General features: G+C 32.0%; 1 protein-coding gene across 1 annotated transcript; it reads right to left on the bottom strand.

Moving 5' to 3' along the window:
- Window positions 1-11,920: 11,920 nt before the first annotated feature.
- Window positions 11,921-13,082, bottom strand: LOC107458827 (zinc finger BED domain-containing protein RICESLEEPER 2-like). Its single transcript, XM_016077034.1, has 4 exons — window positions 12,746-13,082; window positions 12,494-12,670; window positions 12,107-12,394; window positions 11,921-11,988 (listed from the first exon to the last, which is right to left on the bottom strand). Exons 1-4 carry the CDS (start codon window positions 13,080-13,082, stop codon window positions 11,921-11,923), a joined length of 870 nt encoding a protein of 289 aa, XP_015932520.1.
- Window positions 13,083-13,328: the final 246 nt, after the last annotated feature.

Here is a 13,328-nt window from a genome sequence, read left to right as displayed (position 1 = left end):
ATTTCATGGCAAACTGTGATTGACTAAACCCTAATCTCTTAGTGATTTAATCTCCTCTAACTTTCATCAACCGCCAATCTCTTGGTCACTTGATTCCGATTAGAGGGTTAAGTGCAAAGCTAGTTTATGGCCAAAAAATCCAAATTATCCAAGACTAAACGGATTATATGTCATGTATCCAGATTAGTTCAAGTAATTAGCAATTAGGAGGAATTTACTTTCAAGCTGTGTCCAGGTGAGGAACCTCTCCCAACGGTCACAACTCACAAGAACGCATCTCGAATGAGGGTCATACTCTCGTTCCACCCAGATTCATAAAATTAAGAATGAAAGTAATCCTTGAAACTGAATCAGTACTTTAATTAAAATAGAAAAGTAATAGTCTTAATCCATAGAAAATAAGGGTTCTGAAAAGTGTGCAAGTGCGGAAGTGAGAAGATCCCCCTAAAGGGTGAATCTTTTCCCTTTTATATCTAACCTAATTTGATTTGAAAATAAATAAAATAATAAATCCTAAAACTAAAAGATATTGTTTGTAAATAAAAATTACAAAAATAAAATAAAAGATAACTAATAAAAGCTAAATCCAACTAGAGATGCTCCAAGAGTGGGCTTTCAATTCGGACTTCCTGACGCTAAACGCCAATTGGGCGTTTAGCGCCCATAAGGGGCAGAGAACGTCCCTGGCTTGCTGAGTTGCTGGCGCTAAATGCCAGCTAGGCGTTTAGCGCCGGAGGGGGGAGGGGGTAGGGGCAGCTTTAATTCTTCTTCTTTTAGCACAAAACTCTACCAAATTGCTCCGAATTTCACTTGAAATCATAAAAACACTAAAACAACTCAGAGTAGCATTCAAAGGAGATTTTTGCACTAAAACTTAATAAAGCTTAATAAATTCTAACTGAAAACAACTAGAAAATGAAGGAAAAAATGGTACAAGATGCTCACGCATTAGTAAGCTATGGTCATGCTTAAACCGTGACCATAGATTAAAATATGGTCACGGTTTAAAATTACTGTGACCATAAATAGGCTATGATTACTATTCCAAAACAACGTGACCATAGAGTTAGCTATGGTCACGCTTAAACCGTGATCATAGCTTAGTTATGGTCATAGTTTAAAATAGCGTGATCATAGAGCAAGTTATGATCATGGTTAAAAAACGTGGCCTAAAACCTTAGATAGAAAGCATTACAACCGTAATCATAGATAAAAAATCGTAACCATAGATTTATGGCTACACCAGAATAGGTCACGTTTGGAAAACTATGACCTAAAGTCTAAAACGATGTCCATAGATTTATGGTCACGCTTTTCACTAGTTATGTTCATAATTTTAAACGATGACGATTTTGAACCATAATTATAGACCAATTTTATTATAGTGTATTTTATGAAATTTAGAGGTATATGAAAATTGGCATCACTGTTCTATTTGTCAAATGATCTATGCATTTGATCCAAGTTCGATTTTTAAACTTTTTTATTTTTTAAAAACATTTTCAGTCAGTAAACAAAAAGAAACTAAAAAAAATGCATATAGGTTTTATTTTTATAGTCATACTTCTAAAAAATTAGATCAAAATTCAATTTTTAAAATTTTTAAGAAACATATTTAACATATAATTATTTTTGTCTAGTTTTTAAATTTTTTAAAAATCTATTTGTCTTTATATCTTTCAAAAAGTTTTTATCAATAATATAAATTTTTAAATATAATTTTAATAATTTACTCATAAATAATTAGAACCTCGATTTACGGAAAGGAATCTTCATAGTGATCTGTGAATATATATATATAGTTTGGAACCCTCACAATAATATAATGCTAGGAAAGTCAACAATGTGAGGCCAATGTGTAAGTAGAATTATGTATATATGTAAATTTTCAAAGTGGATATATTGCTAAATTTCTACTATTTTTCTTTTCTAAAAAATAAAAGAATGGTCTACCCATTTTACTTGTTGCTTGAGATACAAAGCACCTAATTATGAAGTGAGGAATTTAGGTCAATAATAACATGGGAAGGTCCCTGCCTTATGACAGTTTTGGCACAAGCCTATGTATAAAAAAAATCTGGCCAGATTTATTAGTCTGCCAGATCATTTTTTTCATGGTTAACAACTTAGATAGCAAAAATAAATGCTTTATGGTTGTCTCCATAGATTAAACTAAAATCATATTTTTTTTTTTTAAAATCAACAACAATAATAAAATATCTTAATATTCTTTCAGATATGCTTGTCTTTATACATCAAACGATACAATTGTAATTATGTTCGTACATATATATTCCACCCATATTTGTGTCTAAATCTCTTTTAATAATTTCTTTTCGGATTTCATTTTCTATTTGAGCCACATAAGTACGTAACTTTTTTTCATTTGATCCATCCGTCTCTGGTCTTCATTATAATTGAGTACTGATATACTTTTTTCCGAAGAAAAAAAACGAGAACCAATTTTGCAATTCTTTTTAGATTTTAGATTATTCTTTCTAATAAGTTTCGATATTTTTTATAAATTTTAAATTTTTTCTTATGTTTTCAATATTTTTTTTTAAATTTAGTCATATATTTTTTATTATATTTTTTATGTTTTTTTATATTATATTTTGAATATTCTTTTTTAATAATTTAAATATTTTTTTTGTTAAATTTTAGATATTTATAAATAATTTTAAATATTTTTTTAAGGTTTTGGATTTTTTTATTAAGTTTTTGATATTCTTTTCTCAATGGTTTTGTACTTTTTTTATTTTATTTGACTTTGGATTTTTTTAAATATGTTAAATGCTTCTTTTTATTAAGTTTCAAATTTTTTTTGCTAAATTTCAAATGTTCTTTTCTTAATAATATTAAATATTTTTTTCGTAATATTTTAGATGGTTTTTTTAAACGGCGACGCATAGAGAGGAACAACAACGGACGGCAAATCCCATACGCGTGTAATGATGACGACAATGGATACATTCTAAAAAAAATCTAAAACTTTTAAAATGTAAATATTCAAAACATAGATATAAGAAACATCTAAAATAATACCTTCATTTTTAATACTTTATTTTTATTTACTTTTAGTTTTACATACTCAGAAATATATCCGATATTTCTAAAATTTAAACATCCGAAATATAGTATAAAAATATCTAAAATCATGTCTTCTTTTTTAATATTTTTCTTTTATTTTTTTATTATACATTCTTAGAAAAAAATATTTAAAACCTTTTAAACTTTAAACATTAAATTAAGTATAAAAAATATTTGACAATTGATGCTTTTTTTATCATAATTATTAAAAGAGATTTTATTGTGTTCAATTTTTAGAATTTTTTATTAGATTTTAGATTTTTTACAATAAATTTAGACATTTCTTTTTATTATATTTCAGATATTTTTTTATTAGATTTTGGATATTATTTTTACAATAATTTTAGATATTTGTTTCCATTTGATTTAAGATTCTTTTTTTTAGATTTTGAGTGTTTTTTTTTCATTTAATTTTAAATATTTTTATTAACATATATGGAACTCAACTAATAACTTATTATTGTTAGCTAGTATTCTAATTGATTATCTAACATGATTGTTTTTCTAAATATATTCATTCGAATCATCTAAGATAAGATTTAATTCTCTCTTTAATAATAGATTTCAGGCTAAATTTTTTTTGTTATCGGGGATAAAATGGGTGAAGCCAAAAAATATTGGCATTTTGGAGGTTTTCTTAAAAATAGAAATTATTTTGCAAAATTCCAAATTAGAGACACCTTTTTAAATTTATTTACTTTTCTAATTCACAAGAAAAAAAAATTGTACGGTACGATTTCACAAGTGTGAAATTTTTAAACTTTTTCTTGATAGAAATCGTACACTCTAATTACAAGATGGCAGAGTCTTTTTAATTTTTCAAAAATATAAATCGAATGGTTAATTTATATATCAGACAATGCAATGCGAGTATTTTTAAAATTTTTAAAAATTTTGAAATTGAAATCATTGGGTACGATTTGGGTATGATTGGTTTAACTCAATCTACTTCTCTAATAATATTTTATAAAGCTGATTTATAAAAAAAAATTGTATGAAATATCAGTCATTAAACTAATTATTCGTATAAAATTTATATATTAAAATATAAAATATATATTAAAAATATGTGAATAGCATATTTATTTATATATAAATTATACAAATATATATAGATTTACTTGATGATTAATTTTTTGTGTATGCACAATATTTAAAATAAACTAATTTGAACAAAGAAGAAAATAAAAATAACAATAACCTCCAATTCTCAGTTGTGAGCATCAATTTTTCATTGCATCTGGAATGGATCCTTTTCATTTTTTTTTTGTCACTAAAGAGAGAATAAAGTGTAATATCTTACTTTTAATTCTACAAGTGGGACCAAAAATAAATGAGAGAGAGAATATAATGAAAGGTGATATCTTTTACTGAATACCATCCAGTTTTTTTTTTCACTAAAGAGGATCCACTCCCATTACATCTTCTTCATGATAGCATTAATTTAAGAGTATATTATAACGATTAGATTTAAGCATGATATTATATATAATTAAAAAATTATTCTCAAATTAAATTAAGTACACCATACTCATTGCTATAGTTAAAACAAATTACTCAAAAAAATTATACTAATTACCCATATATGTTACAATAATTAATAAAATTATTCTTTAAAAAAATTAATCATAACCCTACCTTCATATTTTACATAATTAATCAACTTAACCTATACAAATTACTAATTTACCTTAACATTTTACTATAAATAAAAAATTAACCCTAAATAAAATTAATAATTTTCCTAAACATGCATTATATATAATTAAAAAATTACTATAAAAATTAAACTAATTACGCATACATTACTAGTTACTACAATTAAAAAATTATTCTAAAAATTATAATAACTACCGATACATATTACTATAATTAAAAAATTACTTTATAAATTTAAAAAAATATACTAGATACTAATTCACCTCATTACATTAAAAAGGAATTATTTATTATATTAAAAAAATTAAATTAAGTCACCGCACATTAAATACATGTTATATAACAAATTTATTAATTACGTAATCAAATGGCCCAAGCTGCATTCCCTTTGCACTTTATTTTATTTTATTTTTTTAACTAAGGTAGAGAATTTTATTCGAAAATCAAATTGAAATTGAGTTCAATTGGTCCTCAGACACGGTAGAAAAAATGGAGGTATTTTACTATTATATGATACCTTAAAAAAGTAACCTAAAAGAAGACATTCTAACTATATAGGATGATGATGTAGTTTTGGTAAGATCAAAAAAATAATAAAAAAAGATGCATTGAGTCAGCTAAGACACTATGAACCGAGGGAAGGATTATAGAGGATTTGGTTTTAAAAATTTTAAAGTCTTCAATTTGACAATGTTAGTCAAATAGGAATAGAGGTTACTCAATAACATTTAATTACTTTTCTACAAAATCTATAAAAATAAGTACTTTAAGTTCATCCTTTTTGAAAGCAAAAGTAGAAAATAGACTCTTTTAAACTTAACAAAGCCTATTAGAAGGTAAAAAGATTATGGAGAAAGGAATGAAATGCGGTATAATAATACAGAATTCAATTAAAATCAGGGAAGATTCCTGGTTTAGAGACAGAACCTCTTTTAGAATTTCAGAGGATGAATGCAATGATAATAATATTACCTAAGAATTTATGACAACAAATTGAGAGTGAAACTCCCAACTACTCAATTTCATAATTAGGCCTAAAATTGCACAATAAATACAGCAAATTCCAGTTCTGCAAGAACCGAAAGCTATCAAATGGGTACACACAACTCTGATGAGTATTCAGTTAAATTAGGTTACAATATAGCGTACCAATTCTACCCCCACCGGTTCAGATTCTCCATGACCGATTTCAAGACAAGAATTTTTGGTGAAGTACATAGAAGCTACAATGTCAGCCGAAGAAAAAAAGCTTTGTGTGAAAGATTATTTATGGAGGTATAGTAGTAATGAAAACAAAATACATAGAATACTACCTCACGTCAACAAAATCTACCCTCTTTATCTCATTTATCCAAAAACCCCTCTTCATGCTACAGTGTTTTGCCCCTCAGTGTCAACTTCTTGGAGTCATTCATAACTGGCAGGTGCAACTTCTCAAGACCCATCAGTGAAAACATGGAATTGGTGGAATCAAGTAATAGATACAATAAAGAAGCAACAAGAATTCAAAGATCAGAGCTCTAGAATGGAAAACTTGATATGACAATCATGGTTAACTAGATGATGCATTCACATCTTTAGTGTTTTTTCTTTAAAATTTCAGTCAATAAACTGAGAATTCTTGTTAGATAAGCAATAACTTCATGGTTAAATGAATAATATTTTGAGTTAGTTGAAATTCATTTGTTACAGAAAAAATTTGAAAGGGAATTGGAAAAGATCAAGGAAGAAGTAGAGACTAAGAGTCATCATGAACAAGAAGCACATGAAAAGGAAGCAAATAGAGAGCTATCTGGAAACAAAGAATACTTGCCATGGAACGTGGCATCCTAGGCATGGCACGTTGGGAAAATAAAATGGTGTCATTCGTACGCATCTAGCATGCATACGCACAAATGGTGAGATTTAGCATACCATGCATACGCATCTCCCATGGTACACATGACTCCATTTCAACGTGGTATATGGGAGTGTAGCCGTCCAATGGCTGAAGCAAACAAAGAGCAAAACTTGAGTTGTGAAGTGCAGCCGTAAGACGTGAAGACATAGCCATTGAACATGGGAGTATTGTGCGTATGCATCTCAAGCATACGCATCTGGCATGCGTACGCATGACAACATTGGCTTGCAACATGAATCTCCATATGTGAAACATAAAGAAAAGAAAACAGAGACTGAATTGAAGCAAAATGAAGTCACGTTCAACGTGGAACTCTTCACGTCTAATGTAAGGATCAAGATCAAGATAGAGAGTAAATTGGACTAAGATTGGCTTCACATACCATGTGAAGGGACTCACGTGTAACGTGGTATTATGGGTCGCTTCCCAGAGACCTTAATTCATCCACTAAGTCCTCTAATTCTTCAACACTTACAGGATTAATTCAAGGCTCAACTCAAGCCCATAAATTCTAGCATTGATTGAGGATTATGAGGAGAAAGGTCTAGAGCACGACTTAGGAAGAAAAATATTAATTACTTAAATTTGATTTTGTTTTAAGTTGATTCTGTTTTAAGTTTTGAATTTTGAATTTGTTTAGGGTTAGTATATAAAGAGAGAAGTCACACACATGCTCTCTTCTTTAGCAGTCTTTACAATTCAAAGTTTTTAGGTTTTCTCTTAAAGCATGAGCAACTAATCTCTTTGGTTAAGGTTAGGAGCTCTGTTGATTCCTATGGACTAATATTCTAGCTTTTCTACCTTTGATTGATGCATTGATGTTTTCTTAAGAAAAAATTTTCGTTCTTCATCCAAAAGATTTGAATATGTTGGAAAACAATTCTTCTCTGACTTGAATTCCTTTAATTTCTTAGAAAAGTGAATTAATTGAATTAAGCTTCAAAACCTCTTCTCATAATTCTTAAGTTTAAAAACTAGATTTCATTTGTGACATCGAATCAACTAAGAATAATTCATGTGAATTGTGTTGTTTTGAAATCAGTGAGAGCAATTCACCTCTTTTCTTAAATAATTGACTAAGGGATTAGCGATTAATTAGGTTAAAGAGAAGTTAAATCACCAAGGAATTGGGATTTGATTACTAATGACTTACCATAGATACATTTTTGCATGATCAGGTGGAAAGTGAGAAGTATTTTTCCAAAAGTCTCAACATCTCTAAAACCTTAACTCTCTTAATCATATTAATTTCTTAACCAATTTTAGTTTGTTCTTCTTTAATTCTCTATTTTCATGTTATTTGTTAGTAAAACCCTAAGGTGTGTTTGTCTGGCTAGATTAATCAGTTGATTATTGCTTGCTTAATCTGTTAATCCTCGTGGGAACGATAATGCACTCTCATAGTATTACTTGGTACAACTCAGTGCACTTGCCGATCATTTGTGGTTTTGTAAAATCCGCATCAAGTTTTTGACGCCGTTGCCGGGGATTAATTGTGATTAATAGCTACCAGTTAATTGATTACCTAGATTAGACTTATTTTTTATTTCTGTTTATTTAATTTTTGTTAGTTACCTCACTTGGAATTCCCCTCTCTTTGACATAGGGAATTTCACTTTTTCTTTATTTTCTGTTTGTTTATGTAGAGAAATAAAGATAAAGAGCCTCTTCACTACAATCCTGAAATTGAAAGGACTCTTTGGAGACAAAGAAAGCAAGCTAAAGAATAGAGGATTGAAGAAGACAGTGAAGTGGAAATTGAAGAAGGAATTGAATTTGACATGGCAGAGAACAATAATAATGTTGTTGGTCATAATGCTCTCAATGCAAATAGCATTGTCACTCTTGGTTCCTTCACTACTCCAAATCCTAGGTATTGTGGCAACAGCATTGTCACTCCTACTGTGAATGCTAATAACTTTGAGTTAAAACCTCAACTTATTACTTTAGTTCCGAAAAATAGTCAATTTGGTAGAAGTCCTCAAGAGGATCCCAACTTACATTAAGGGTGTTCATGGTTTGGTTAATCCAAAAACCAAACCAGTCTTTTGGTTAACCAAAAATATAGTATTGGTTAATTAACAAAATTGGTTTCATATGATAAAACCAGTTATTAACTGATGTCCAAAATTTCACTATATCAATATAATGAATCCGTCCTTGGCAAGTATACCAAATTATCGTCAAGTAATAACTCACAATAGAGTGAGGTCGAATCCCACAGAGATTGATTGATTGATTGAGCAACTTTAGTCAATGAGTAATTTAGTCAAGCTAATCAATAGGAACTGTTGGGTGCATAATTCTAAATGGCAGAATTATAAATGACTTAAAGATAAAGGAAAGCAATGAAGTGCAGAAATGTAAATGACCAGAATGTAAATTGCTGAAACATAAATGACTGAATTGTAAATGGGGAATGGGTAATAGTAGAAATTAAAGAAAGCTATAAAGAATAGGGAAGATAAGAATAGGGAAAGTTCATTGGGATTAGGAGATATTGCTCTATTTGGATCAAATCTAGATCATTTCATCTTCAATCATGCAACTCATTGACCTCTTGGGAATCATGATTGATTGAACCCCAATTCCTTGGTGATTCAATCTCTTAATTCTTGATAATTAGCCAATTTCTTGGTCTAATTGCTCATAAAGAGAGATAAGCTTGGTCTTGATTCTACCACACATCCTCATAGATCCAATTAGTGGGTGAATTTCATGTCACCATATCCAATCCCAAAACCCAGATCTACTCAAGTGTGAGAAGGGATTTTGAAGCATGGTTTCATGTTTCATTTTCCGAGGTTCCCATGAAACCCAAATTGCATTCAACATCTTTTCTAAGATAATTGAATACTAGACTTGAGAAACAAAATTCCTTTTAGCAAATCAAAGAGAGATGAAAAGAAGAAGAAATTCACTATCATCAATCCATCAAGTACAACAAAGCTCCCTCTCCCAATGAGAGAGAGCTTAGCTACTCATAGCTTAGAGAAAAGTACAAGAGATGGAAGAAGATGAAGTGAAGTGTAAGAGTAAAACTAAAACTAATTCCTCCAACTAGCCAACACCCTTTTCAGTACTCTCAAGGGGTATTTATACTACTCCTATTACTAGAAATAAAAATTACAAAATGGAAAAGAAAATTACAATTGAAAATAAAAGGAAAAACTAATTAAATTGAGACATGTGCCTGGCGTGTGAGCGGCGTGCCACGCCTAGCTCCTCAACTTGGCTTGGCGTGCCATGCCTGGGTCCAAGTGGCAAGCTCCCCTTCTGCAGCCAGCCTGGCATGCCACACCTTCGAACTCAAGTAGCGCACCTATTGTGATTTCTCACTCCTTCCTCTTTGAAAACTTGAACTAGCGTGGCACGCCCAGAGCTGGCATGCCATGCCTTCAGTAAAGCTCTCATTCTTCTCTTTTGGATCATATAACTGGCGTGCCATGATCAGCAGTGGCATGCCATGCCCTTGTTGAACTCTTCATCTTCTTCTCTGATCAAATGAATTGGCGCGCCACGCCTAGGTCTGGTGTGCCACGCCCTTGATAAGGCCTTCAATCTCTCCTCTGGAAGGTTGAACCGGCGTGCCACGCCCTGGTCTAGTGTGCCACGCCATTGATAAAGCCTTCAATCTCACCTCTGGAAGGTTGAACTGGCGTGCCACGCCCTTCCTAAGGCATGAGTACTCCCCTCTAGCCCAGTACGCTGGCGTGCCACACCCAGGATTCTAGTGGCACGCCCATGGTGCGAGCAAAGCTAGCGTGTCATGCTCCCAGCATCAAGTGGCACACCCATTGACATTTTGCCTTGGCATGCCACGCCTTAAGTCCCAAGTGGCACGCCTTCGAGGAAGCCTTGTCTCTTCTTCTTTGGAGGCTTGTACTGGCGTGCCACGCCCTTGTTGGAGCTTTACTTACCCTCTCTGGTCAAATGAACTGTTGTGTGCCACGCTCAGTCTCAAGTGGCACACCCATAGTAGTATTGAAGGCTCACAAGCTTGGCGTGCCACGCCTCTAGTACCAAGTGGCACACCCATTGATTCTCTGGCTTGGCGTGCCACGCCTTAAGTGTCAAGTGGCACGCCCATAGTAGTCTTTCTTCCATTCTCCTTTGCTTAGTTGCACTGGCTACCACGCCTTTGACCTGGCGTGCCACGCCCATTATGGATGATAGGGTTGGCGTGCCACATCCGTTGTGAATCTTCAAAGGTCATTCTTTGGTCAGATTGCCTGGCGTGCCACGCCCATAGTAATGCTTGGAGTTCCTTCTCTGGAAAAGATAGTTGGCGTTCCGCGCCTGGCCTTGGCGTGCCACGCCCATGTTAATCCTTCATGGGTTCTCCTCTGGAAGATGCAACTGGCGTGCCACGCCCTACTCTGGCATGCCACGCCCATAGAAGTTCCTTCATTTTGCTCCCTGGAGTTGATAGCTGGCGTGCCATGCCCATTCAGATTGTTGGCGTTTGCACCAAGTGGCACGCCCAGTACACACGCCCAGCTCTTTTTTCTTACTTTCTTTCTCTTTTGTTGCTGTTTTCACCTGAAATTCAAACAAGATCCCTTTCAAAGCGATGTACCATAAAATTCATCATTTAGTTTAAGAAATTGTATCAAATGAATGAGAATTCATCAATTCTATGGTCCTTTTAGTTAAGAGAAAGAGGTAGATGATATAAGTCATCATTAACTGGTTAGTAAAATTCAAAACCTTTTTTTAACCGGTTATTAAAATGAAAACCGGTTTAAAATTAATCGGTTTTTATATAGAAAAACAGGTTTTTTTAGTGTAAAAACCGATTTTTACCTTTTTCTTTTAAATTGATTTTTTTAATCTAAAAATTAATTTTTTTTTCTTTCTAAATAATACAAGTAACATTTGTAAATAATAAAATCCCTTCCATTGTAAATAATATTTACTTTTCTAAACTTTTGGTAGCAATACTTATCACATACACTAAGAGCAAAGAAGGTATAAGGCCCATTAGAATCAAACCCTTCATTCGCAATGGCACTTCAAAAGGCCTCTTCAATGATGGAAATTTTCTCTTAAGCCAAAGAAACGATGCAAATTTCAACAACAAAAATGACATTGCAACTACTATAATTATTGACACCAATATCCCCATCTAAGGAGTATTGAATTTCTTTGATCTATCACCAAACTTAAACATAAACATAAACAAGTCTAATCATATATAGAAAAGAAAATCTAATCTCTTTACCACCTAAGTGTTTAGAATAACTAAAGAAAACAAACAATCAAGAGTTTCTAGTCATTCTCAAGCACAATTGAACTTGGACCCACTGAACAAGCAATGCCCTCTGAAAAAATCAAATCTGCACACACAAAAAACTATAATTATAAATTTAAAAAAAATATAATTATAAGTTAAACTAAAATATTTTATAAGTAAATCATATGATATATTTAAGAAACATTTAATATTCAATTTACCTTGCTCGACCTTTTCAAGCTCTTCAAAATTCTCAGGTGGAAGAGAAGAGAAAAAGTCTCCTTTAAGCCAATCTTCGGTACATACAAGGGCTTCTACCATCTTAGGAGTCAATGAGCTACGATATTGATCGATGATTCTTTCCCCCATACTAAAAGTAGACTCAGAAGCTACTGTTGAAAATGGTATAGCCAATATATCCCGTGCCATATTTGCTAGGACGAAAAACTGATTCGAGTTAACCTTCCACCATTCTAGAATATCCAAAGGCTTATCATCTGGCTCACAGTCTTCATTCAAATAATGATCAAGTTTAGATTTAAGATTGGATTTATGACCGGTTGATCAGTGATATAACCTCATATCATAAATGTCTTTAGCTTTATCACTTGCACTCGGTTGGGAGAGGGTATCATCTTGGTTTCCTTCATCTGCACCTTGATATAAATTATAAAGTGAATGAAGACAAGAAGACAACTTTTTCTTCAATTCACCACCCACTTCTGCACCAAAAGAATTAACTAGGCACCACTCAACATAATCCAATTTATGGCAAGGATCTAGAACTACGGCAATTAACAACAACATGTTAATAGTTTTTGCATTTCCCCAATACTTGTTGTATTTTGCTTTCATCTAACTTGCCATGAGACTTATGCTCAAATCATCATCATCACGATATTGTTGAATCCTGCTTCCAAGAGCAAACACTTCTTTCATGTATAAGTTACTAGCGACATAAGAGGATCCAGAAATACAAAGTGTAGCATCGTAAAACATCTCTAAAAATGGTAAGACGGACTTAGCATAATCCCAATCTTGAATTAAAGGTACCCCTCTTCCCTTGTTTAGTTCTTCAAAAAATTTTTTGTCTTGCATCTCTAATAGCTCAAATGCCTTTTGATGCTTTAAGGCTGCTACTAACATTAAGTATGTAAAGTTCCATCGCGTTTTAACATCTATGCAAACAAGACTCATATGTGGAATATTCTCTTGTGCAATACATGCCTTGAACCTAGTTAATCTTGAATTTGAGGATCTAACATACTTTACAGCATCCTAAATTTTGGCAACCGAATCATCAATCTCCTTCAATCCATCCTACACAATCAGGTTTAATATATGCACACAACACTGCATATGGAGATACTCTCCATTCAAAACTAAACTCTTCCAAAAAATTAGCCTTCTTTGTAAATACATAACTCTTACATTGTTAGACGA

The sequence above is a fragment of the Arachis duranensis genome, chromosome 7, assembly GCF_000817695.3.
Source record: "Arachis duranensis cultivar V14167 chromosome 7, aradu.V14167.gnm2.J7QH, whole genome shotgun sequence".
In the NCBI taxonomy this organism is placed as follows: Eukaryota; Viridiplantae; Streptophyta; class Magnoliopsida; order Fabales; family Fabaceae; genus Arachis; species Arachis duranensis.
The sequence above is the reverse complement of the archived record's forward strand: the minus strand, read 5'-3'. Positions and strand labels throughout refer to the sequence as shown.